Source organism: Pseudophryne corroboree, chromosome 1 (assembly GCF_028390025.1).
Source record: "Pseudophryne corroboree isolate aPseCor3 chromosome 1, aPseCor3.hap2, whole genome shotgun sequence".
In the NCBI taxonomy this organism is placed as follows: domain Eukaryota; kingdom Metazoa; phylum Chordata; class Amphibia; order Anura; family Myobatrachidae; genus Pseudophryne; species Pseudophryne corroboree.
This window is the reverse complement of record NC_086444.1, coordinates 173,089,251-173,116,882: the sequence shown is the minus strand read 5'-3', so window position 1 is coordinate 173,116,882 and position 27,632 is coordinate 173,089,251. Positions and strand designations below refer to the sequence as shown.

Below are 27,632 nucleotides of genomic sequence, written 5' to 3'. Positions count from 1 at the left end.
AGGTTCAAATTTCGGCCCTGTCAATATTCTTCCAAAAAGAACTAGCTTCAGTTCCTGAAGTTCAGACGTTTGTCAAGGGGGTACTGCATATACAGCCTCCTTTTGTGCCTCCAGTGGCACCTTGGGATCTCAATATAGTTTTGGGGTTCCTAAAATCACATTGGTTTGAACCACTCACCACTGTGGACTTAAAATATCTCACATGGAAAGTGGTAATGCTGTTAGCCCTGGCCTCAGCCAGGCGTGTCTCAGAATTGGCGGCTTTATCCTATAAAAGCCCTTACCTAATTTTTCATGCGGACAGGGCAGAATTGAGGACTCGTCCTCAATTTCTCCCTAAGGTGGTTTCAGCATTTCACTTAAACCAGCCTATTGTGGTGCCTGCGGCTACTAGGGACTTGGAGGATTCCAAGTTGCTGGACGTAGTCAGGGCCCTGAAAATATATGTTTCCAGGACGGCTGGAGTCAGAAAATCTGACTCGCTGTTTATCCTGTATGCACCCAACAAGCTGGGTGCTCCTGCTTCTAAGCAGACTATTGCTCGTTGGATTTGTAGTACAATTCAGCTTGCACATTCTGTGGCAGGCCTGCCACAGCCAAAATCTGTAAAAGCCCATTCCACACGGAAAGTGGGCTCATCTTGGGCGGCTGCCCGAGGGGTCTCGGCTTTACAACTTTGCCGAGCAGCTACTTGGTCAGGGGCAAACACGTTTGCTAAATTCTACAAATTTGATACCCTGGCTGAGGAGGACCTGGAGTTCTCTCATTCGGTGCTGCAGAGTCATCCGCACTCTCCCGCCCGTTTGGGAGCTTTGGTATAATCCCCATGGTCCTTTCGGAGTCCCCAGCATCCACTAGGACGTTAGAGAAAATAAGAATTTACTTACCGATAATTCTATTTCTCATAGTCCGTAGTGGATGCTGGGCGCCCATCCCAAGTGCGGATTGTCTGCAATACTTGTACATAGTTATTGTTACAAAAAATCGGGTTATTATTGTTGTGAGCCATCTTTTCAGAGGCTCCTCTGTTATCATGCTGTTAACTGGGTTCAGATCACAAGTTGTACGGTGTGATTGGTGTGGCTGGTATGAGTCTTACCCCGGATTCAAAATCCTTCCTTATTGTGTACGCTCGTCCGGGCACAGTATCCTAACTGAGGCTTGGAGGAGGGTCATAGGGGGAGGAGCCAGTGCACACCAGGTAGTCTTAAAGCTTTTACTTTTGTGCCATGTCTCCTGCGGAGCCGCTATTCCCCATGGTCCTTTCGGAGTCCCCAGCATCCACTACGGACTATGAGAAATAGAATTATCGGTAAGTAAATTCTTATTTTTTCTCTGTGATTTTAGTCACCATATCTCTACTGTATCCCTGCTTGTGCTGACTACACTGTGCATGGGTTTGGGCAAGAGGTATTGTGCTGCTGCCAATTGTACTGTGTTACCTGATACTGCCAGTTATATCGTGTCTGCTTCTGTTGGTAACGGTTCTGGGGCTGAACACCCTGCCGGTGTTGCTGAAGCCACAGATCCATATGAGGAGAATATAGCAGCTGTGGGCTCTGGTTCTGGGGGCTCCTTGCCCGCCAGTGGGACTGTGGCAACGGAGGTCCATAATGACCCACCGTGGGCTACTTTTTCCACGCTTCTATATATGCTAGTTAATAAACTAACACCCCCTATGGGACCACCTATGCCGTTGCAACCGTATGTGGTCCCTGCAGCTAATCCACCGTGGGCGGACAATTTATCTGCTCAATTGAAGAAGTTGAACCAGTCCCTGACTACTAAAAAGTCTGACCCTCGCTCGCCTAAGTCCAAGGGGTCCTCTAAGCGAGCTCTTATCTCCTCACAATCCACTGCTGTCACTTACACCTCGTCTGATGAAGATGGCACTTACACTGACCCCACAGATTCTGACTCGGATACTTCTGATGGGGAGGGTAGTTCACATGTAGATGTTCCTGATCTTTTGGAGGCTATTAAATTAATTTGACAGATTACGGATGATCCCGAGCCATCCGTCCCTCCTAAGAAACCAGATAGGTTCAAGCGTCAGAAGGTGGTTAAACAAGATTGACCTCACTCTGACTACCTAGCGGATATACGTCAGGAACCCTGAGGAAACCCGGGTAAGAAGTTTGTGCCTCAAGAGAAGATGCTGGCTCACTATCCCCTCGCGCCAGAGCTGTCAAAAAATTGGGAAACGCCTCCTCCAGTAGACTCGCATGTGGCTAGGATGGTGGTCTCCTCAGCTCTACCTGTCACTACCATCACGTCTCTAAAAGAGTCTACGGATAAACGTGTGGAGGGTTGCCTGAAAGCGATTTACACCCTCACGGGTGCTGCACAAAGGCCCACTATTGCAGCAACATGGGCTGCAGAGGCTATTGAAGCATGGGCCTTGGAATTAGAAGCTGAAATCTCTTCTGACCATGCTAGACAATGCTTGTCATATATTGTCACAGCTTCTCGCTATATTAAAGAGGCGGCTTCTGATGCCTGTATCCTAGCAGCCAAGGCCTCTACTACATCAGTCCTGGCTCGCCGGATTTTGTGGCTGAGATCCTGATCTGTGGATCTGGACTCTAGAAAAACCCTGGAGGTACTCCCTTTCAAGGGAGATATTCTGTTTGGGGAGGACTTAAATAAGATAGTGGCTGACTTGGCTACTGCCAAAACTGCCTGTCTGCCAAGTACCGCTCCTTCTGTGTCGAAGGCTAAAGGTACTTCCTTTCGCCCTTCAGGTAAAGCAAAAGGTCAGGCGTATAACAAGCAGGCCCGCACTTCCAAACCTGGTAAGCCAAAACCCAAAAGAGCCTGGGCGGCCAGCTTCCAAGACTGATAAGCCTACCGCATGACGGGGCGGGCCTCCCCCTGGGGGATCCCAGGGTGGGGGGCCGGCTTCTAGGGTATACTCGGGAATGGTTTGAAGACCACTTCCGATGCCTGGGTACGGGAAGTCGTCACTCGAGGTTACGCCATAGCCTTCAAATACCGACCCCCTCATCGATTTTGTCGGGCAGACGTTGGACCAGACAAAGGCAAACACTCTACATTCGGTGGTACAGACCCTCCTGGATACAGGAGTCGTAGTACAGGTGCCTCTTGCGCAGAGGGGCCGGGGGTACTATTCTCCGCTGTTTCTAGTCCCAAAACCGAATGGGTCCTCCCGGCCCATTCTCAACCTCAAGGCATTGAACAGGTTTGTGAAGGTTTCCAAGTTCCGTATGGAAACCCTTCGCTCTATAGTTCTACCTTGGAACCTGGGGACTACATGGTCTCCCTGGACATACAGGATGCTTACCTGCATATTCCTATAGCAGCGTTACATTAGCAATACCTGAGGTTTGCGATTGGCAACCTCCATTACCAGTTTCGGGCGTTACCTTTTGGTTTAACTACGGCTCCGCGCGTCTTCACCAAAGTTATGGCGGTGATGACGGTGGTACTCCGTCGTCAAGGGGTCAGGATACTGCCATATCTGGACGACTTGTTAATCCTGGCAAATTCACCAGAACTTCTCCTACGTCATCTGGATATGACTGTCCAGTTTCTACAATCCCATGGGTTGCTCATCAACTGGAAGAAATCCTCCCTGGTCCCTGCTCGGAGCATGGTGCACCTGGGAGAGCTGTTGGACACTCACAACCAGAGGTTGTTCTTGTCTCAGGAGAAAGTCCTGAAGCTTCAGGACAGGATTCGTTGCTTCCTTTCTCGTCCGCAAGTGTCGATACATTCGGCTATGCAGGTGCTGGGCCTCATGGTATCAGCATTCGACATGGTGGAGTATGCTCAATTCCATTCTCGCCCCCTCCAGAGGCTGATTCTAGCCAAGTGGGATGGCCTGCCTCACCGGATCAGGTCTCGCATGATCTCATTGACTCCGGAGGTCCGTCTGTCGCTGCTCTGGTGGCTCCAGGACCGACAATTGTGCAGTCCATTCTGGATATCCAACTGGGCCCTGTTGACGACAGATGCCAGTCTAAGAGGTTGGGGCACGGTGGTGGAGCAACACTCCCTTCAGGGTCGGTGGACCAAGGAGGAATCTCTCCTCTTGATCAACATTCTGGAATTGCGGGCGGTCTTCAATGCATTGAACCTGGCCCAGCATCTAATTCAGAACCGTCCTGTTCAAGTACAGTCGGACAACGCCACCACAGTGGCTTACATAAATCATCAAGGCGGTACTCGAAGCCGCTTGGCAATGAAGGAAGTCTCACGGATTCTTCAATGGGCGGAATGCCATCTACCGGCCATATCAGCAATATTCTTTCCGGGAGTCCTGAATTGGGAGGCGGACCTTCTCAGTCATCAGGACGTACATGCCGGCGAGTGGGGCCTCCATCCGGAAAGTGTTTCGATTCCTAGTGGAAAAGTGGGGCCTTCCAGACGTAGATCTTATGGCGTCTCGACACAATCACAAGGTTCCGGTCTTCGGAGCAAGGACAAGGGATCCTCAAGCAGCATTCGTGGATGCGCTGGCGGTGCCGTGGAGGTTTCGGATGCCGTACGTGTTCCCTCCGGTGTCACTCCTGCCCAGGGTAATTCGGAAGTTCAAGCAAGAAAAAGGAAATCTGCTTCTCATAGCGCTAGCGCGGCCCAGACGGCACTGGTTCTCAGACCTGCAAGGCCTATCGTCAGAGCGTCCAATTCTACTTCCACAACGCCCAGACCTCCTCGTTCAGGGCCCTTGTGTCTACCAGGACCTAGCCCAGCTGTCTTTGACGGCGTGGCTCTTGAAGCTTCCGTCTTAAGGGCTAAAGGGTTTTCTGAGGCAGTCATTCAAACTATGTTGTGGCCCGGAAACCGGCTTCGGCTCGGATTTACTATAGGGTCTGGCATTCTTACTTTGTTTGGTCCTATCTAACGATTATGACGCTTCCAAGTTTAGTATAGCCAAGTTGTTGGCCTTTCTTCAGCAGGGCCTGGACTTAGGCCTGCGTCTGGCCTCCCTCAAGGTTCAAATATCTGCCTTGTCTGTGTGGTTTCAGAGAATAATTGCGACCTTACCTGATGTGCATACCTTTACTCGGGGTGTGTTGCGTATCCAACCTCCCTATGTACCGCCTGTGTCTCCTTTGGACTTGTCGGTGGTTTTGGAGGCGCTACAAGAGTCTCCGTTTGAACCTCTTGGTTCAGATGATCTTAAGTGGCTATCCCTTAAGGTGGTGTTTCTGCTGGCTATTGCTTCAGCTAGAAGAGTGTCGGATTTGGGTGCCTTGTCCTGTAGTTCTTCATATCTGATATTTCACCGTGACCGGGCGGTTCTAGGACTCGTCCCGGATATTTACCTAAGGTGGTTTCTTCGTTCCACCTTAACCAGGAGATTGTGGTTCCGGCACTTGTTTCTCCTGATCTGTCTCCCCAAGAGCGGTCTTTGGATGTGATACGGGCTCTCCGTATCTATGTGAGGAGAACTGCTTCTATTAGGAAATCTGATTCTCTCTTTGTGCTGTTTGGATTTCCCAAACGTGGCTGGCCTGCTCACAAGCAAACTTTGGCCAGATGGATTAGAATGGTGATTGCACATGCGTATGTGAGGGCTTGTCTCTCAGCTCCTGCTCACATTACGGCCCATTCTACTCGGTCTGTTGGACCTTCTTGGGCGGCCTGCCGTGGTGCGACCCTTGAACAATTGTGCAAGGCGGCCCAGTGGTCCTCCGTGAACACGTTCTTAAGGTTCTATGCCTTCGATACTACCGCTTCCCAGGATGCTTCCTTTGGACGCCGGGTTCTTGTGCCCGCTACAGTGCGTCCCCTCCCATAAGGAACTGCTTTAGGACATCCCCTATGTCTATCCTTGTGGAGCCCAGTGTACCCCGCAGCATAAAACGTGTTTTATGGTAAGAACTTACCTTTGTTAAAACTCTTTCTGCGAGGTACACTGGGCTCCACAAGGCGCCCACCCTGACGCACTTGGCTTCTTTGGGTTGGTATGGCATTAGCCGCTGACACTTCTCCTGTCGTGAGAGTGTGGTGTATGTGGCTACTAATGATTGTCTTCTCTTTTAACTGCTACTGCATTGGACTGGTTAACTAAAAACTGAGCTCCTGTGCAGGGAGGCGGGGTTATAGAGGAGGTGGCTCTATGCATTCTGGGAATAGTCAAAGTTTTTCTGCCTGTTGGTGCCTCGGATCAAGATCCTACTCTACACCCCTATGTCTATCCTTGTGGAGCCCAGTGTACCTTGCAGAAAGAGTTTTAACAAAGGTAAGTTCTTACCATAAAACTCGTTTTTCCCCCTCCCTGAGCGACGTCGCTCATTTTATCGGCAAATGTGTATGCCGCCAGCGATGACCGATGCGCGGCCCCCGCGAGTCTGCAACGATCGTCGCTGCCGGTAGGGCATGCATGCAGGATCTGGACTGTGGCGGAGGCGTGACGTCACTGAGCAATATGAGCGGTCATATAGAAACATAGAATTTGACGGCAGATAAGAACCACTTGGCCCATCTAGTCTGCCCCTTTTTTTTTTTTTATCCATATCGCTCAGTGTGTACAGTTGGCCGGCCCGGGAGGGGAAACAGACGACGTCGCTCATAGAGCGACATCGTCTGTGTACGGACCTTTAGGAAAGCATTTGAATTTTGATCTATAACCTTTTCTATATACTGGTTTACATTATTTACCTTTCAGGTTTAACCCAGTGCGCTATAGTATCCCCAAAATAAACTTCAACTTCCAGATAACTCATCTGGCCTTATTACAATCCATGGCATATTCAGCTGTACAGTACATAAACTGCTCTGAATATGCTAGTCTTCTCTTACTATGTAGCATTGTGGATGCATCAGCTTGTGTACAGAAAGACAAGCCAGTGCATGAAACCAATCCCTTTGCTGTTACGTCAATAAAAACATCTGCGCAAAGTCGCTTTAACAGTTTGTTTGTTTTTTTTTCCTCAGATGAAATCCCATGATTCACATGATTATCCCTCAAAAGTGTTGGTGAGTTATCATTGTTTATAGCAGCTGCAGTATATTGGCAGATGAGTTTCTAGTCTGATCCTTGACACCCAGGTGCTTAGTCTATAAAAAATGGTTGTTCAGAAAGTAAATTCATATCTGAAAATCTCAAAAAGACTTTTTGGTCTTTTACGAAGGCTAGTTTACTAAGCAACAGGGTTTCCAAGCTGACTATTTCCGGCAGTTTTACCTGTGCGACTTAAAGCTGCTGTAATATTAAGTGCAAAAGTTTTGCATTCATTATTATTACCATTTTAAATCCTGTAATTTAAAAGCACGGCTTTGAAAACCCTCCGCATAGAGTGTGTGTGTGTGTGTGTGTGTGTGTGTGTGTGTGTGTATGTATGTGTATATATATGTGTATGTGTTGTAAGTTGCTGTTTTCCTAGTTGATTATTTGTTTATGTACTCTGTAATTGGGCGCTGCGGAACCCTTGTGGCGCCATATAAATAAAGGATAATAATAATAATGTATGTATGTATGTATGTGTGTGTGTATATGTGTGTATATATATATATATATATATATATATATATATATATATATATTTTTTCCCCCTGATTTGTTTTTGTATACAAAACAGGTAGTTCTTTAACTGTTCATTCTGTATTTATTAAAGCTAAATATATAACTGGGGAAACACAGAAGTGTCGGCTATATAGTCAGAGATGGTTTCATGGGTATATAAAGAGAACACGTAAATTTAGTTTGAACTGTGGTGGTGGTAATTTGGTAGAAAACCTAGTGAAGTGGGTGGTTCAGGAATTTACACAGCTGCCTGAAGAGGTGCGGTTTCAGGGAAAATGTAATGGTTTGGAGACTAGAGGAAATCCTTGTTGAGGAAACTCCACAGAGTAGTGAATGTGAAAATACTGGGAAGGGACGTAGGTAGTAAGTGTGGAAGGGAGACCGATCTTGGGCAGAACAGAGGGGTTGTATTGGTAGAGGCTATGAGACAAGTGAAGTATGTAAAGCCTCATGCACATGGGGGAAATGTGTGCTGTGCGTTCTAGCACAGACCGCTCAGCACACATCTCTCCCCCCACTCAGCATGATGTGTGCTGAGTGTGGAGGGGGGCTGCTTATTTCACCCAGCGGTGAAATGAGCGATCTCACTAGATATGGCATGCCTGCCAAATCTAGAGTCGGCATCAGCGACGCGTGGGACCGCGCATCGCTATCGCCGGCACCCTACACGCGGAGAGTTCCGTGCTTAATTTCTAAGCAATCTAGTCAGATCTCTCCGTGTGTACCCCCCTTTTCTGTACGTGTGTACCCCCCTTTGCTGTAGTTTTGTTTGTAGTGTGTTTGCTTTCTGACGAAATCTTTACTTTCAGATTTCTCACCTGGCTGATATATTGCGCACGCATAGCCATCCCGCTGCATATATGCTGGTGGTCACCATCTGATCCCTTTTGTGGTCCACTTCACAATGGACCACATAATGTCATCTAAAGCTACGCTTTCAGCAGCTTGATACATCTAGCAAGGTTGTAGTCCCCATAGAACCCTATGGGGACTTCTCTTCTGAGGGTCTACCTCTCTGGTATTTGCTACAGACCATGAAATTACACATGGAGGCTCCTAAAGGGATGCAGAAAACTTCAGAAAGTAGTTTTTGGAGGATTTAACCACGAATCCTCTTTAATACAGTTTGCTTTTGATTTGTACATTCCTGAACATGTTTTCTGATTATGTAACATTCTCACTTGCTGAATCGCACTCTAGTACACACATGTCCAGCTGTGATATCCAAAACAGTCAGTCTGCTTTATGTATGGAATTTTCCCTGTATGCACAGTACATGCTGCTATAGTCAAATTAACCTGTCAAAGCTATATGAATTGAAGAATGATTATACCGTTGTGCATTGCCTAATAACAGGTTCCAGATGCCCTGGGCTATTACACCCATTGGGCCTAATTCAGAGTTGATCCCAGCAGCAAATTTGTTAACAGTTGGGCAAAACCATGTGCACTACAGGGAGGGCAGATATAACATGTGCAGAGAGAGTTATGGGCCCTACACACAGCGCGATCCTCCGCCGAGCTGCCCGACGGCGTATACGGCCGACGGGCTACCCGGCGGCGGGAGGGGGGAGAGTGAAGTTTCTTCACTCCACCCGGCTCCATAGCAGTGCAGGCAAATATGGACGATCTCGTCCATTTTGGCCTGCATGAACAAGCGATGGGGCACCAGCGTGGAAACGAGCACAGGGCCGCGCACCGTTCATCGCTAGTGCCTCCACACTGAAAGATATGAACGGTATCTCGTTCATTAATGAACAAGATCGTTCATATCTTTCAGTATTATCGCCAAGTGTGTAGGACCCATTAGATTTGGGTGGGGTGTGTTCTAACTGAAATCTAAATTGCAGTGTAAGAATAAAGCAGCCAGTATTTACCCGGCACAGAAGCAAAATAACCCACCTAAATTGAACTCTCTCTGCACATGTTATATCTGCCACACCTGCAGTGCACATGGTTTTGCCCAACTGCTAACAAATGTGCTGCTGCGATCAACTCTGAATTACCCCCATAGTCTCACCCCCTCCCCTTCCCAACACACTATTTTATTTCACCACAGTGTGTCGCACTTTGGTTCTTTGTATCCTTCTTCCATGAATAAGGACCGGGGGTTATGGGGGTCTTCACTTCCAAATTGCTGTCTAGATCCAATATCCTTGGAAATGCTGGAATATCTAGTTCTTGACAATAGTGTTAGCATAGTCCGTGGTGAAGCTTCTCTCATGCCTTACACAAATTAGATCATTTTGATGTCAGGGTTTGGGGTATTAAAAGGTTTCTGTTTTCTTTGAGATGCCAAAACACCCAGAAAACTCACACCAGCCTTTCACAATATGTATGGGCTTTGGTCCCTAATTATCATGGATATCAGTCACTGATTAGGATGTGTTAGGGGTGTTAACACTTTAACTCCTTTTCATATATACTTCTAAAAAGAAAGAATAGTTCTTATAATGTGGTGCACAACAATGCCTTTCTTGTTTATTACTGAAATGACCATAAAGATTTAATTTCAACTTGTTTGTGTGGCACAGAAGGTCACAGTAGGTAGAATAAAAAATGTTTTCATGTTTATTAAGTATACATTAAAATCATAGTGCATTCCATTTTATACTATTTAAGTATTTATAAAAATCTTTTTTAATATCTATTATAAATCCAAGCCTGATTTACCCACATAGGGCTTATATAATTAGATTTTTGCACATGTACAGGTAATAAAGGTTATTCTGCTGACAGGTTTTATCGGTCCATCCTATGATGATTAGATTACGGAGGGTAGAAAGAGACTTTGCTGTATGGGGAATGCGAGGAAGACTAATAATGATTGCACACTGCGCCCCAGTCGGCCCAGATGGCACCATGTGCATACGGTAAAGATTTTGACAGGAAGTTCCATGGTCACATTGGCGATGCCATTTGGCAGTACAGTACTTTTGCCCCAGAGCAGCCAGGTAATTAACAAACTGTGTGGTGGGCAGTGGTTTTTGAAGTTACTTTAATTCAGCCTGACACCCATTGCCAGCATGGAATGAATTAGGTCTCCGTTTTATTCCCCTGCTGCCAGCTCAGCGGTGCTACCAAATTGCTGCCACCTAAAACGCTTTGCTCATGTGTGGCCAGGTTAGTTTAAACTGTGTATAGTGGGAAGATGAGAAAATGAATGACACTGAGGAATGTACAGCACAGCTGTGCGGGGGGAGGTGGGATCAGCGTGGAATGTAACAGTCAGTACTAAACGTGCTTATTCTTGCTCACCACACGCTTGCTCCTCCTTGAATCACCTGCTGTCTAGCTGAGCGCACAGATTGCTGACACAGAGGGGTATATTTACTAAGATGTGAGATGTTTTCCATAGCAACCAATCAGATTCTAGATATTATCTTCTAGTCGCTAGATAAATGTTAAGTGGAATCTGATTGGATTCTATATGCAACATCTCCACTTCTAAAAACAAACAAAAAAACCCCAACATGTTAGTAAATATATCTTTTAAGGGCTGGAGATGGTGTTAGTACCAAATCTAACACAGAAGAAACATTTATGTCATGAATATGTCCAGATTGGCTGCTCCATCCTGGAGATACAGTATTCATGACATAAAGATTCAAAACAAGTTTTCTTTGTATCAGTTAATGGCTGCTCACTTCTGTTTAACTCTTTCACTGTTGTGTTTTCTGTATATTTTTTTTTGCTACAGAAGAAACATTTGGCAGAATGCACCTTGAGTCATAAATGCTGCAGGGCTTGTATCGACCTTGTGCTGCAGCTTGTAATAATTAATTTGAAAGGCTTGAATATAGTTACCATAAATGTACCACAAACCTTGCAGTTTAAATTGTGTAATGTAATCCGCATATACACTCCACAGTAGCGGAACGTTACAGAGTTAATGCCAGGTGCTGGCCTGATGTGATTACCGTAGAATTGCAGTACTGTTCAACACAATATGAGGCAACCTGGGTCTTAATCTGAGGATATAAACATTTCGGTGAGCAATGCATACCACCATCAGGATAGGGAGTTTCTAATACTGAAAAATGTTTTCAGTAAGACCACAGGTGCAGAAGGCATTCAGTATGCCAGCTGTTGGGATCCCGGCTGTCAGGGTACTGACGACGGAATCCCGACACCCGGCAGAATTCCGGCTGCCTCTCGATCTCCCCACTCGGGTGGTGTCCACGCCACCACCCGACGGGGGTTAAAACCCTGTGGCGACTGAAGGTCACCACCATCCCAACAGCTGACATATCATTCTGAATCCACAGGTACCCCTTTTTCTGTTGTAAGGTAATACTAATAGACACAATAACGGTTATTTACTCACATTACACACTAGAAAAGTTCTAATCTGCACCAAAATCTTAGCAACCAATAAAAATGTTGGCATTATATAAACTGCACTCAGTAGATTCATGCTAAGTGCTGATTGGTCACTGTGGTTTTGATGCCGTTCCAAACCTTTTTGAGCAATGTTAATTCATAATTTGTACTATTTCAGGGATGACTTTACTAAATTCAAAAACCACCAATTGCATGAAGAAATCGACATCTCTAATGCAAACACTTTCATTTTGGAAAATATTGGAGCAGATGTATTAAACCTGGAGAAGTGATAAAGCAGTGATAAGTGCAAGGTGATAATGCAACAGCCAATGAGCTCCAATATGCAAATTGGCAGTTAGGAGCTGATTGGCTGGTGCGTTATCACCTTGTACTTATCACTGTTTTCTCTAACGTCCTAGTGGATGCTGGGGACTCCGTAAGGACCATGGGGAATAGACGGGCTCCGCAGGAGACATGGGCACTTTAAGAAAGAATTTGGATTCTGGTGTGCTCTGGCTCCTCCCTCTATGTCCCTCCTCCAGACCTCAGTTTGAATCTGTGCCCGGATGAGCTGGGTGCTATTTAGTGAGCTCTCCTGAGCTTGCTATAAGAAAGTATTTTGTTAGGTTTTTTATTTTCAGGGAGATCTGCTGGCAACAGGCTCCCTGCGTCGTGGGACTGAGGGGAGAGAAGCAGCCCTACTCTCTGAAGATAGGTCCTGCTTCTTAGGCTACTGGACACCATTAGCTCCAGAGGGATCGTACACATGATCTCACCCTTTGTTGTCCGATCCCGGAGCCGCGCCTCCATCCCCCTCGCAGAGCCGGAAGACAGAAGCCGGGTGATAGAAGCAAGAAGACTTCGAAATCGGCGGCAGAAGACTCCAGTCTTCACTGAGGTAGCGCACAGCACTGCAGCTGTGCGCCATTGCTCCCACACTACACCCACATACTCCGGTCACTGTAGGGTGCAGGGCGCAGGGGGGGGGGGGGGCGCCCTGGGCAGCAATTAGGACCTCTTGGCAAAAGTTACACATATATACAGTTGGGCACTGTATGTATGTATGTATGTATGTATGTATGTATGTATGTATGAGCCCCCGCCAAAATAGTGTACAGAAACGCTGGACAGAAGCCCGCCGCTGAGGGGGCGGGGCTTCTTCCTCAGCACTCACCAGTGCCATTTTCTCTCCGCAGCTCCGCTGAGAGGAAGCTCCCCAAGCTCTCCCCTGCAGATTCATGGTAGAAGAGGGTAAAAAGAGAGGGGGGGCACATAAATTTGGAGCAAAAACATAATATACAGCAGCTACTGGGTTAACACTAAGTTACTGTGTGATTCCTGGGACATATAGCGCTGGGGTGTGTGCTGGCATACTCTCTCTCTGTCTCTCCAAAGGGCCTTGTGGGGGAACTGTCTTCAAAAAAGAGCATCCCCTGTGTGTTTGTGGTGTGTCGGTACGCTTGTGTCGACATGTTTGACGAGGAAGGCTATGTGGAAGCAGAGCGGGAGCACAATGAATGTGGGGTCTCCGCCGACGGCGCCAACCCCTGATTGGATGGATATGTGGAAGGTTTTAAATGATAATGTTAATTCCTTGCATAAAAGGTTGGATAAAGCTGAAACCTTAGGTCAGTCAGGGTCTCAACCCATGCCTGATCCGATGTCGCAGAGGCCGTCAGGGTCTCAGAAGCGCCCACTATCCCAAATTGTTGACACAGATACCGACATGGATTCTGACTCCAGTGTCGATTACGATGATGCAAAGTTACAGCCTAAATTGGCTAAAGCCATCCGTTATATGATTATAGCAATGAAGGATGTGTTGCACATCACAGAGGAAACCCCAGTCCCTGACAAGAGGGTTCATATGTATGGGGGAAAAAGGCAGGAGGTGACCTTTCCCCCTTCACATGAGCTAAATGAGTTATGTGAAAAGGCTTGGGAATCTCCAGATAAAAAAACTGCAGATTTCCAAGAGGATGTTTATGGCGTATCCCTTCCCGCCAACGGACAGGTTACGCTGGGAATCCTCCCCTAAGGTGGACAAAGCTCCAACACGCTTATCCAAGAGGGTAACCCTGCCGTCACAGGATACGGCCACCCTAAAAGATGCTGCGGATAGAAAGCAAGAGGGTACCCTGAAGTCCATTTATACACATTCAGGTACCTTACTAAGGCCGGCAATTGCGTCGACCTGGGTGTGTAGTGCTGTAGCAGCATGGACGGATACCTTGTCTGAGGAACTTGATACCTTAGACAAGGATACTATATTAATGACCCTGGGGCATATAAAAGACGCTGTCCTATATATGAGAGATGCTCAATGAGACATTAGCCTACTGGGCTCTAGAATAAATGCAATGTCGATTTCTGCCAGAAGGGTCCTGTGGACTCGGCAATGGACAGGCGATGCCGACTCAAAAAGGCACATGGAGGTTTTACCTTACAAGGGTGAGGAACTGTTTGGGGAGGGTCTCTCGGACCTGGTCTCCACAGCTACTGCTGAAAAGTCAAATTTTTTGCCATATGTTCCCTCACAACCTAAGAAAGCACCGTATTACCAAATGCAGTCCTTTCGATCACAGAAAGGCAAGAAAGTCCGAGGTGCGTCATTTCTTGCCAGAGGCAGGGGCAGAGGAAGGAAGCTGCACAACACAGTTAGTTCCCAGGAACAGAAGTCCTCCCCGGCTTCCACTAAATCCACCGCATGACGCTGGGGCTCCACAGGCGGAGCTAGGCCCGGTGGGGGCGCGTCTCCGAAATTTCAGCCACAAGTGGGTTCACTCCCAGGTGGATCCCTGGGCAATAGAGATTGTGTCTCAGGGATACAAGCTGGAATTCGAAGAGATGCCCCCTCACCGATACTTAAAATCGGCCCTGCCAGCTTCCCCATTAGAGAGGAAAGTAGTGTTAGCTGCAATTCACAAATTGTATCTTCAGCAGGTGGTGGTCAAGGTTCCCCTCCTTCAACAAGGGAAGGGTTATTATTCGACCATGTTTGTGGTACCGAAACCGGACGGTTCGGTCAGACCCATATTAAATTTAAAATCCCTGAACATATACCTGAAAAGTTTCAAGTTCAAGATGGAATCGCTCAGAGCGGTCATTGCAAGCCTGGAAGAGGGGGATTTTATGGTGTCGCTGGACATAAAGGATGCATACCTTCATGTCCCCATTTATCCACCTCATCAGGCGTACCTCAGATTTGTGGTACAGGATTGTCATTACCAATTTCAGACGTTGCCGTTTGGTCTCTCCACGGCACCGAGAATATTTACCAAGGTGATGGCAGAAATGATGGTACTCCTGCGGAAGCAAGGGGTCACAATTATCCCATACTTGGACGATCTCCTCATAAAAGCGAGGTCAAGAGAGCAGTTACTGATCAGCGTAGCACGCTCTCTGGAAGTGTTAGGATGGCACGGCTGGATTCTGAATATTCCAAAGTCGCAGTTGATTCCTACGACTCGTCTGCCCTTCCTGGGCATGATTCTGGACACAGACCAGAAGAGGGTTTATCTCCCGATGGAGAAGGCTCAGGAACTCATGACGCTGGTCAGAGACCTATTAAAACCAGCGGAGTCCCTACTACGCGACCAACCGGTTCTGATTCAGTCAGACAACATAACCGCAGTGGCTCATGTAAACCGCCAAGGCGGCACAAGGAGCAGAGTGGCGATGGCGGAAGCCACCAGGATTCTTCGCTGGGCGGAGAATCACGTATGTGCAGTGTTCATCCCGGGAGTGGACAACTGGGAAGCAGACTTCCTCAGCAGACACGACCTCCACCCGGGAGAGTGGGGACGTCATCAAGAAGTCTTCACACAGATTACAAGTCGGTGGGAACTACCACAGATAGACATGATGGCGTCACGCCTCAACAAAAAGCTACAGAGCTTATGCGCCAGGTCAAGGGACCCTCAGGCGGTAGCTGTAGACGCCCTGGTGACACCGTGGGTGTTCCAGTCGGTCTATGTATTTCCTCCACTTCCTCTCATACCCAGGGTACTGAGGATAATAAGAAAAAGAGGAGTAAGAACAATTCTCATTGTTCCAGATTGGCCACGAAGGACTTGGTATCCAGATCTGCAAGAATTGCTCACAGAGGATCCGTGGCTTCTTCCTCTAAGACAAGACCTGTTGCAACAGGGACCCTGTCTCTTCCAAGACTTACCGCGGCTGCGTTTGACGGCATGGCGGTTGAAAGCCTGATCCTAGCAGAAAAGGGTATTCCGGAGGAGGTCATTCCTACGCTGATAAAGGCTAGGAAGGACGTAACAGCTAAACATTATCACCGGATATGGCGAAAATATGTTTCTTGGTGTGAGGCCAGCAATGCTCCTACAGAGGAGTTTCAGCTGGACCGTTTCCTTCACTTCCTTCAGTCAGGAGTGGATTTGGGCCTGAAGTTAGGCTCAATTAAGGTCCAGATTTCGGTCCTTTCCATTTTCTTTCAAAAGGAGTTGGCTTCTCGGCCAGAAGTTCAGACGTTTGTGAAAGGAGTGCTGCATATTCAGCCTCCCTTTGTGCCTCCACTGGCACCTTGGGATCTTAACGTGGTGTTGAGTTTCCTGAAATCAAACTGGTTTGAACCACTTAAAACAGTGGAATTGAAATATCTCACGTGGAAGGTGGTCATGCTATTAGCCTTGGCTTCGGCTAAGCGCGTGTCAGAATTAGCGGCTTTGTCTCATAAAAGCCCATATCTGATTTTCCATATGGATAGAGCGGAATTGAGGACACGTCCACAATTTCTGCCAAAAGTGGTCTCATCCTTTCATATGAACCAACCTATTGTGGTGCCTGTGGCTACTCGTGACTTGGAGGATTCCGAGTTACTTGGTGTGGTCAGGGCTTTAAAAGTTTATGTAGCCAGAACGGCTAGAGTCAGGAAAACGGAGTCACTGTTTATCCTGTATGCATCCAACAAGCTTGGTGCTCCTACTTCAAAGCAGACTATTGCTCGCTGGATCTGTAACACGATTCAGCAGGCTCATTCTGTGGCTGGATTGCCGCAGCCAAAATCAGTGAAAGCCCATTTCACTAGGAAGGTGGGCTCTTCTTGGGCGGCTGCCCGAGGGGTCTCGGCATTACAGGTATGCCGAGCTGCTACTTGGTCAGGTGCAAATACTTTTGCAAAGTTCTACAAGTTTGATACCCTGGCTGAGGAGGACCTATCGTTTGCTCAATCGGTGCTGCAGAGTCATCCGCACTCTCCCGCCCGTTTGGGAGCTTTGGTATAATCCTCATGGTCCTTACGGAGTCCCCAGCATCCACTAGGATGTTAGAGAAAATAAGATTTTACTTACCGGTAAATCGATTTCTCGTAGTCCGTAGTGGATGCTGGGCGCCCGTCCCAAGTACGGACTTTTTCTGCAATGCTTGTATATAGTTATTGCTTAAATAAGGGTTATGTTATTGTTGCATCAGGGTTTAACCCTGATGCTCTGTTATTGTTCATACTGTTAACTGGGTAAAGTTATCACAAGTTATACGGTGTGATTGGTGTGGCTGGTATGAGTCTTACCCTGGATTCCCAAAATCCTTTCCTTGTACTGTCAGCTCTTCCGGGCACAGTTTCTTTAACTGAGGTCTGGAGGAGGGACATAGAGGGAGGAGCCATAGCACACCAGAATCCAAATTCTTTCTTAAAGTGCCCATGTCTCCTGCGGAGCCCGTCTATTCCCCATGGTCCTTACGGAGTCCCCAGCATCCACTACGGACTACGAGAAATAGATTTACCGGTTAGTAAAATCTTATTTTATCACCGCTTTATCACTTCTCCAGGCTTAATACATCTGCCCCATTGTTCCTTGCAGTATGGGAATAATCTCCTTAAGCATCCTCTTAGTTATCTGTGGGGTCTGACTTACTGCTTGACGCATTTTAATTTTCTGTCTTTGTTCCTTCTAAAGGTTCCAGCCAACTGGCCCAACAGCCAAGGGGGTCACCTTTTGTAATTTGTCCATAGCCCTCTATGGAGATATTTTATAACAGGGTTGATGTATCAAACAGTGGGGAGGTGGACCAGTGGCTCATATCAATTATCTTTGAGGTAGCATTTATGAAGTACATTCCATAAATTATATCTACAAGCTGATTGGAGACGTTGCCCAAAGCATCCAATGTCCCACTTCTCCACTGTTTTCACTGCTTGCTACATAAATCCCATGGTCTGTAAATGGAAAGCAGCAGCAGCCAGCAGAGTTGCATAGAGGCATAGACATTGTTGTTGCAATTACTGTATGTGATACTCATATCCCACTAAACTTCTAGTCTTCCTTTCCGATATCTCAGTCAGTGCAAAGTCACCCAAGCGCAATATTTTTTGGGTACGCTACTGAATAAAAATTCCATCTTGACATAAACATTTACCTGGACAGCTATTTATCTTCAATTCTGTGGAATGTTGCCATGGTTTATGACTAAAAACGGTGGTGCACTTTAGTAAAGGAGAGAACAAGATTCTGTTCTGTCATTCATTAAATCGCACAGTGGGGGTAATTCCAAGTTGATCGCAGCAGGAATTCTGTTAGCAATTGGGCAAAACCATGTGGACTGCAGGGGAGGCAGATATAACATGTGCAGAGAGAGTTAGATTTGGGTGTGGTGTGTTCAATCTGCAATCTAATTTGCAGTGTAAAAATAAAGCAGCCAGTATTTAACCTGCACAGAAATAAAATAACCCACCCAAATCTAACTCTCTCTGCAAATGTTATATCTGCCACACCTGCAGTGCACATGGTTTTGCCCAACTGCTAAAAAATTTCCTGCTGCGATCAATTTGGAATTACCCCCAGTGTGTATACTCAGTGCTCGATGGTCCGGGACAAAGGGAATTTGTTCCAATCATCGGCACGACTGCTGGTTACTTGAGTGTGTACCTGGCCTAACACTGCATATATACATATATATATTTTCTTCCCTTTTTATACTACAGGTTGAGTATCCCATATCCAAATATCCGAAATACGGAATATTCCGAAATACGGACTTTTTTGAGCGAGAGTGAGATAGTGAAACTTTTGTTTTTTTGATGGCTCAATGTACACAAACTTTGTTTAATACACACAGGTATTAAAAATATTGTATTAAATGACCTTCAGACTGTGTGTATAAGGTGTATATGAAACATAAATGAATTGTGTGAATGTAGACACACTTTGTTTAATGCACAAAGTTATAAAAAATATTGGCTAAAATGACCTTCAGGCTGTGTGTATAAGGTATATATGTAATATAAATGCATTCTGTGCTTAGATTTAGGTCCCATCACCATGATATCTCATTATGGTATGCAATTATTCCAAAATACGGAAAAATCCGATATCCAAAATACCTCTGGTCCCAAGCATTTTGGATAAGGGATACTCAACCTGTATTTTTTTATATCTAAAAAAAATAAAGAAAAAAGAAAACGGTCACTTAAATAAAATAAGAAAAAAGAGGTAGTTACGTTTTCCTATTTTGGCATTTGGGCCTATGTTCAGTCACACTTGACACACTGGATCATTGATCCCCCAAATCTGATGACGTTTTAAAATGCACTGGGAACTGTTACAAGAGTTTCTTACGGGTTTAGTACTGTTATGTAATTTACATGCCATTGTGTCAGATTATGGTAAACATCAATGTATGCTTTCGTTTGTATCTTTGTTGAACTTTGTCTTTCAGCGGGATGTGTCTGCTGGTAATGACCATTTAGTTTATGATGCGCCAGTCCAGCAAAGGGTTAACAAAGTGGTTGAGATGAGACCTGAGCTGATTAGTGGCTATATTCCAGCAGGACATATACCAAAACCCATTGTGATGCCAGACTATGTAGCGTGAGTATTTACTTTCTACTAAAAGATCTTTTCCACCACTTGACAGTGCTACTCTGTGGAATGAATTGTTCTATCTATCTATCTATCTATCTATCTATCTATCTATCTATCTATCTATCTATCTATCTATCTATCTATCTATCGTTAAGTTTTGTTGAACTTTACTTTGCAGGAAATACCAGGCAATAAAATCGGATGATGAGCGAGATCGATATAAAGCGGTGTTTAATGACCAGTATTCTGAATACAAAGAGCTGTCGGCTGAGGTGCAGGCAGTCTTAAAAAAGTTCAGTGAGCTGGATACAATGATGAGCAAATTACCAAGAAACCCAGACAACGAGCAAGTGAGTGTCTGTTTCACTACGTGCACATTAACATCTGCTCCAGTGGCGCACGCAGGGTGGGTTTCCGAGTACCTGGAACCCCGTCCTGATGAGCCAACCTTTTTATTTTTGAGACTGAGACAGCAGTGTCTCCGTCTCGGTAAAAGCCGTGACCACGATAGCGGAGCTGCTGCAGCAGAGAGCTATGTAGCTCTCTGTATAGAGAGTGTATCAGGGGAGCTGCTGGCTGCGCATGCTCAGCCATAGCAGCTCCCTCCTTCCACACAGTGCCACCAGTCTGCTTCCGCCTCCCAGCCCCTAATGGACGGTACAGTACTGTATATCAAAATGTATACAGCATGTGAAGTTTGTGTGAATTAATGTATATATGTATGTGTGTTTCTGTGTGTGCGCTTGTGTATGTATGTTTGCATGCATATATGTGCGTCCGTATGAATGGATGTGTGTGTGCTCTCTCTCTCTCCCTCTCTCTAAAATATATACACACACACACACACACACACACACACACACACACACACACACACACACACACACACACACACACACACACACACACAGAAACCTAGCCAGCTAGATCCTGCGTTTGCCTCTGTGCTCTTCTCCACACATTTGTTCTCTTGTCATTTTTCCTCTATCTTGAACAATACCGGATTCCTTGCTGGATAGCCCTAGTCATGGCCCTGCGTCTGCTCATGATACTTGAAATAGTGTGAAGACTCAAAAACTCACAAATATGCTATGAATTCATAATAATGTGAACCATGCATTTTCCCAATGTACTCAAGAGACCATGGGGTATATGCAATTAGCGGCAAATTATCGGCCGTTTTTCAATTCGACCCAATTCGACAGTCTAATTTCGGCAAGTGGGTGCCGAAATTGACCATATGCAATAAAAAACGGATTAGACAGTCCCGCTGCCGAAGAACGGGCGATTTGACGGATTTGTTCCGATTTTTTATAAACGGGAAAAAACGGCGTGGGGTCCCCCCTCCAAAGCATAACCAGCCTCGGGCTCTTCGAGCCGGTCCTGGTTCTAAAAATCCGGGGGGAAAATGGACAGGGGATCCCCCGTATTTTTAAAACCAGCACCGGGCTCTGCGCCTGGTGCTGGTGCAAAAAATACGGGGGACAAGAAGAGTAGGGGTCCCCCGTATTTTTTACACCAGCATCGGGCTCCACTAGCTGGACAGATAATGCCACAGGCGGGGGGCACTTTTATACAGCGCCCTGCGGCCGTGGCATTAAATATCCAACTAGTCACCCCTGGCCGGGGTACCCTGGGGGAGTGGGGACCCCTTCAATCAAGGGGTCCCCCCCCCCCAGCCACCCAAGGGCCAGGGGTGAAGCCCGAGGCTGTCCACCCCATCCAAGGGCTGCGGATGGGAGGCTGATAGCCTTGAGAAAATGTAAAGAATATTGTTTTTTCCTGTAGTACTACAAGTCCCAGCAAGCCTCCCCCGCAAGCTGGTACTTGGAGAACCACAAGTACCAGCATGCGGGAGAAAAACGGGCCCGCTGGTACCTGTAGTACTACTGGAAAAAAAATACCCAAATAAAAACAGGAGACACACACCTTGAGAGTAAAACTTTATTGCACACCTGCCGACACACACATACTTACCTATGTTGACCCGCCGACTGCACCGTCTCCTGATCCGACGATCCGGGGTACCTGTGAATCAAATTATACTCCCCTCAATCCAGTGTCCAGATATAAATCCTCGTACTTGGCAAAAAAAGAAAGCGAACAGCCGAACCAGCGGACTGAATGGGGTCCCATGTTTACACATGAGACCCCTTTCCCCGAATGCCGGGACCCCACGTGACTGCTGTCACCGAGGTCCCTTCAGCCAATCGGGAAGCGCTACTTCGTTGCACTCACCTGATTGGCTGTATGCGCGTGTGACCTCAGACAGCGCATCGCAAAGCCTCTCCATTACTTTCAATGGTGGGAACTTTGCGGGTAGCGGTGGGGTTACCCGCGGTCAGCCGCTGACCGCGGGTGACCTCACCGCTGACGCAAAGTTCCCACCATTGAGTATAATGGAGAGGCTTTGCGAGGCGCTGTCTGACAGCTCAGACGTGCAGCCAATCAGCAGAGTGCCAGGACGTTGCGCTCGCTGATTGGCTGAAGGGACCTCGGTGACAGCAGTCACGTGGGGTCCCGGCATTTGGGGAAAGGGGTCTCGTGTAAACATGGGACCCCTTTCAGTGCGTGGTCCGGGTAAATGCGGTTTGTTTTTTTGCCAAGTACGTGGATTTATATCTGGACACTGGATTGAGGTGAGTATAATTCGATTCACAGGTACCCCGGATCGTCGGATCAGGAGACGTGGCAGTCGGCGGGTCAACATAGGTAAGTATGTGTGTGTCGGCAGGTGTACAATAAAGTTTTACTCTCGAGGTGTGTGTCTCCTGTTTTTATTTGGGTATTTCTCTAACGTCCTAGTGGATGCTGGGAACTCCGTAAGGACCATGGGGAATAGCGGGCTCCGAAGGAGGCTGGGCACTCTAGAAAGATCTTAGACTACCTGGTGTGCACTGGCTCCTCCCACTATGACCCTCCTCCAAGCCTCAGTTAGATTTCGTGCCCGGCCGAGGTTGGATGCACACTAGGGGCTCTCCTGAGCTCTTAGAAAGTTATAGTCTTAGAATTTGTTATTTTCAGTGAGACCTGCTGGCAACAGGCTCACTGCAGCGAGGGACTAAGGGGAGAAGAAGCGAACTCGCCTGCTTGCAGCCGGATTGGGCTTCTTAGGCTACTGGACACCATTAGCTCCAGAGGGATCGACCGCAGGCCCAGCCTTGATGTTCGGTCCCGGAGCCGCGCCGCCGTCCCCCTTACAGAGCCAGAAGCAAGAAGATGGTCCGGAAAATCGGCGGCATGAAGACTCTGTCTTCACCAAGGTAGCGCACAGCACTGCAGCTGTGCGCCATTGCTCCTCTCACACACTTCATACTCCGGTCACTGAGGGTGCAGGGCGTTGGGGGGGGCGCCCTGAGGCAGCAATAAAAACACCTTGGCTGGCTAAAATACCTCAATATATGGCCCCAGGGGCTATATATGAGGTAAATACCCCTGCCAGAATTCCATAAAAAACGGGAGAATAGGCCCCGAAAAAGGGGCGGAGCCTATCTCCTCAGCACACTGGCGCCATTTTCCCCTCACAGCTCGGCTGGAGGGAAGCTCCCTGGCTCTTCCCTGCAATTCTACAGTACAATAAGAGGGAAAAGAGAGGGGGGGCATTAAAATTGGCACTGTATACAGTATATTATATAAAAGCTATTAGGGACATAACTCAGTTAGTCCCTGTATATATATAGCGCTCTGGTGTGTGCTGGCATACTCTTACTCTGTCCCCCCAAAGGGCTTTTGTGGGTCCTGTCCTCGTTTAGAGCATTCCCTGTGTGTCTGCGGTGTGTCGGTACGGCTGTGTCGACATGTTGAATGAGGAGGCTTATATGGTGACAGAACAGAGGCCGATATATGTGATGTCGCCCCCTGTGGGGCCGACACCAGAGTGGATGGATAGGTGAAAGGTATTAACCGACAGTGTCAACTCCTTACATAAAAGGGTGGATGACGTAACAGCTGTGGGACAGCCGGCTTCGCAGCCCGCGCCTGCCCAGGCGTCTCAAAGGCCATCAGGGGCTCAAAAACGCCCGCTCTCTCAGATGGCGGACACAGATGTCGACACGGAGTCTGACTCCAGTGTCGACAAGGTGGAGACATATACACAATCCACTAGGAACATCCGGGACGTGATCCCGGCAATAAAAAATGTGTTATACATTTCTGACTTTAACCCAAGCACCTCTAAAAATGGGTTTTAGGTTTGGGGAGAAAAAACAGGCAGTGTTTTGTTCCCCCATCAGATGAATAAATGAAGTGTGTGAAAGCGTGGGTTCCCCCATTAAGAAACTGGTAATTTATAAAAAGTTACTGATGGCGTACCCTTTCCCGCCAGGTGGATAAGTTACGCTGGGAGATATCCCCTAGGGTGGATAAGGCGCTCACACGTTTGTCAAAAAAGGTGGCACTGCCGTCTTAGGATACGGCCACTTTAATAGGTACCTGTTGATAAAAAACAGGAGGCTATCCTGAAGTCTGTATTTACACACTCAGGTACTAGACTGAGACCTGCAGATAGTGCTGCTGCAGCGTGGTCGGTGACCCTGTCAAACAGGGATACTAGTTGGCAAACATAAAAACATATTAAAGACGTCGTCTTATATATGGGGGATGCACAGAGGGATATTTTGCCGGCTGGCATCCAAAATAAATGTAATGTCCATTCTGTCAGGAGGGTATTAGAGACCTGTCACTGGACAGGTGATGTTGACTTAAAAAGCGCATAGAGAGCCTTATAAGGGTGAGGAATTATTTGGGGATGGTCTCTGGGACCTCGTATCCACAGCAACTGCTGGGAAGAAATAATTTTACCTCAGGTTTCCTCACAGACAAAGGTACAGTCCTTTCGGCTTCAGAAAAGCAAGCGGGTCAAATGGCGCTTCCTTTCTGTACAGAGACAAGGGTAGAGGGAAAAAAGCTGCACCAGTCAGCCTGTTCCCAGAATCAAGATTCTTCCCCCGCCTCCTGTGAGGCCACACCATGACGCGGGTGCTCCACAGGTGTAGCCAGGTACGGTGGGGGGCCGTCTCAAAAATTTCAGCAATTAGTGGGCTCGCTCACAGGTGGATCCCTGTTTCTTTCAAGTAGTATTTCAGGGGTACAAGCTGGAATTCGAGATGTCTCCCCCCAGCCGTTTCCTAAAATATGCCTTGCTGACAACTCCCTCAGGCAGGGAGGCTGTGCTAGAGGCAATTAATAAGCGGTATTCCCAGCAGGTAATACTCAAGGTGCCCCTACTTCAACAAGGACGGGGTTACTATTCCACACGGGTTGGGGTACCGAAACCGCATGGTTCGGTGTGACCCATTTTATATTTAAAATCCTTGAACACAAAAATTCAAGTTCAAGATGGAATCGCTCAGGGCGGTTATTCCAAGCCTGGACGAGGGGGATTACATGGTATCCTGGGACATCAAGGATGCTTACCTGCATGTCCCCATTTACCATCCTCGCCAGGAGTACCTCAGATTTGTGGTACAGGATTACCATTACCAAGTCCAGACACTGCCGTTTGGACTGTACATGGCACCGAGGGTGTTTTATCAAGGTAATGGCCGAAATGTTGATACTCCTTCAAAAAAAGGGAGTTGTAATTATCCCGTACTTGGACAATCTCGTTATAAGGGCGAGGTCCAAGGAGCAGTTGGTAGTCGGGGTAGCACTATTTTGGAAAGTGCTACAACAGCATGGTTGGATTCTAAACAGTCCAAAGTCACAGCTGGTTCCTATGACACGTCTACTGTTCCTGGGGATGGTTCTGGACATAAACCAGAAATAGTGTTTCTCCCGGAGGAGAAAGCCAAGGAGTTGTCATCTCTAGCCAGAGACCTCCTGAAGCCAAAATAGGTAGCGGTGCATCATTGCACGCGAGTCCTGGGAAAAATGGTAGCTTCCTACGAAGCAATCCCATTAGGCAGGTTCCATACAAGAACTTTTCAGAGGGACCTGTTGGACAAGTGGTCCGGATCGCATCTTCCGATGCATAGGCTGATAACCCAGTCTCCAAGGACCAGGGTATCTCTACTGTGGTGGCTGCAGAGTGCCCATCTTCAAGAGGGCCGCAGGTTCGGCATACAGGACTAGGTCCTAGTGACCATGGATTCCAGCCTTTGAGGCTGGGAGGCAGTCACACAGGGAAGAAATTTCCAGGGACTTTGGTCAAGTCAGGTTATTTCCCTACACATAAATATTCTGGACCTGAGGGCCATTTACAGTGCCCTGAGGCCGGCAAGGCCTCTGCTTCAAAACCAGCCGGTACTGATCCAATCAGACAACATCACGGCAGTCGCCCATGTAAACCAACAGGGCGGCACAAGAAGCAGGATGGCGATGGCAGAAGCCACAAGGATTCTCCGATAGGCGGAAAATCATGTGTTAGCACTGTCAGCAGTGTTCATTCCCGGAGTGGACAACTGGGAAGCAGATCTTCTCAACAGACACGACCTCCACCCGGGAGAATGGGGACTTCCTCCAGAAGTCTTCCAATAGGATTGTACACCATTGGGAAAGACCACAGGTGGACATGATGGCGTCCCGCCTCAACAAAAAGCTATAAAAGATATTGCACCGGGTCAAGGGACCCTCAGGCGATAGCTATGGACGCTCTGGTAACACCGTGGGTGTACCAGTCGGTTTATGTGTTCTCCCCTCTGCCTCTCATACCAAAGGTAATGAGAATAATAAGAAGGCGAGGAGTAAGAACGATACTCGTGGATGGCCAAGAAGAGCTTGGTACCCAGAACTTCAAGAATTTATATCAGAGGACCCATGGCCTCTGCCACTCAGACAGGACCTGCGGCAGCAGGGGCCCTGTCTGTTCCAAGACTTACCGCGGCTGCGTTTGTCGGCATGGCGGTTGAACGCCGGATCCTGAAGGAAAAGGGCATTCCGGAGGAAGTCATTCCTACGCTTACTAAAGCCAGGAAAGAGGTTACAGCAACTCATTATCACCGCATATGGCGAAAATATGTTGCATGGTGTGAGGCCGAAAGGGCCCCAACAGAGGAATTTCAACTAGGTCGATTTCTGCATTTCCTGCAAGCAGGAGTGACTATGGGCCTTAAATTGGGTTCCATTAAGGTACAGATCTCGGCTCTGTCGATTTTCTTTCAAAAAGAACTAACTTCAGTACCTGAAGTTCAGACATTTATAAAAGGAGTGCTGCAGAGTCAGCCCCCGTTTGTGCCTCCTGTGGCACCTTGGGATCTCAACGTGGTGTTGAGTTTCTTAAAATCACATTGGTTTGAACCACTAAAAACCGTGGATCTGAAATATCTCACGTGGAAGGTGGTTATGATATTGGCCTTGGCTTCTGCCAGGCGAGTATCAAAGTTGGCGGCTTTGTCTTGTAAAAGCCCTTATTTGATTTTCCATATGGATAGGGCAGAATTGAGGACTCGTCCCCAGTTTCTCCCAAAGGTGGTGTCAGCGTTTCACCTGAACCAGCCTATTGTGGTGCCTAGGCTACTAGGGACTTGGAGGACTCCAAGTTGCTAGACGTTGTCAGGGCACTGAACATATATGTTTCCAGAACGGCTTGAGTCAGAAAATCTGACTCGCTGTTTATCCTATATGCACCTCACAAGCTGGGTGCTCCTGCTTCTAAGCAGACTATTGCTCGTTGGATTTGTAGTACAATTCAGCTTGCACATACTGTGGCAGGCCTGCCACAGCCAAAATCTGTCAATGCCCATTCCACAAGGAAGGTGGGCTCATCTTGGGCGGCTGCCCGAGAGGTCTCGGCTTTACAACTTTGCCGAGCAGCTACTTGGTCAGGGGCAAACACGTTTGCAAAATTCTACAAATTTGATACCCTGGCTGAGGAGGACCTGGAGTTCTCTCATTCAGTGCTGCAGAGTCATCCGCACTCTCCCGCCCGTTTGGGAGCTTTGGTATAATCCCCATGGTCCTTACGGAGTTCCCAGCATCCACTAGGACGTTAGAGAAAATAAGAATTTACTCACCGGTAATTCTATTTCTCGTAGTCCGTAGTGGATGCTGGGC

General features: G+C 47.4%; 1 protein-coding gene across 3 annotated transcripts in view; it reads left to right on the top strand.

The window, feature by feature from the left end:
- MARVELD2 (MARVEL domain containing 2) overlaps positions 1-27,632 on the top strand; it is a 59,720-nt gene that overhangs the window by 16,534 nt on the left and 15,554 nt on the right. For 2 of the 3 annotated variants that reach the window (XM_063963898.1, XM_063963897.1), the window contains exons 3-5: positions 6,907-6,948; positions 19,495-19,646; positions 19,819-19,990. In XM_063963898.1, coding sequence (XP_063819968.1) covers positions 6,907-6,948; positions 19,495-19,646; positions 19,819-19,990 — 366 coding nt within the window. The remainder of the gene's footprint in view (positions 1-6,906; positions 6,949-19,494; positions 19,647-19,818; positions 19,991-27,632) is intronic. The other variant, XM_063963899.1, reaches the window with a different exon arrangement.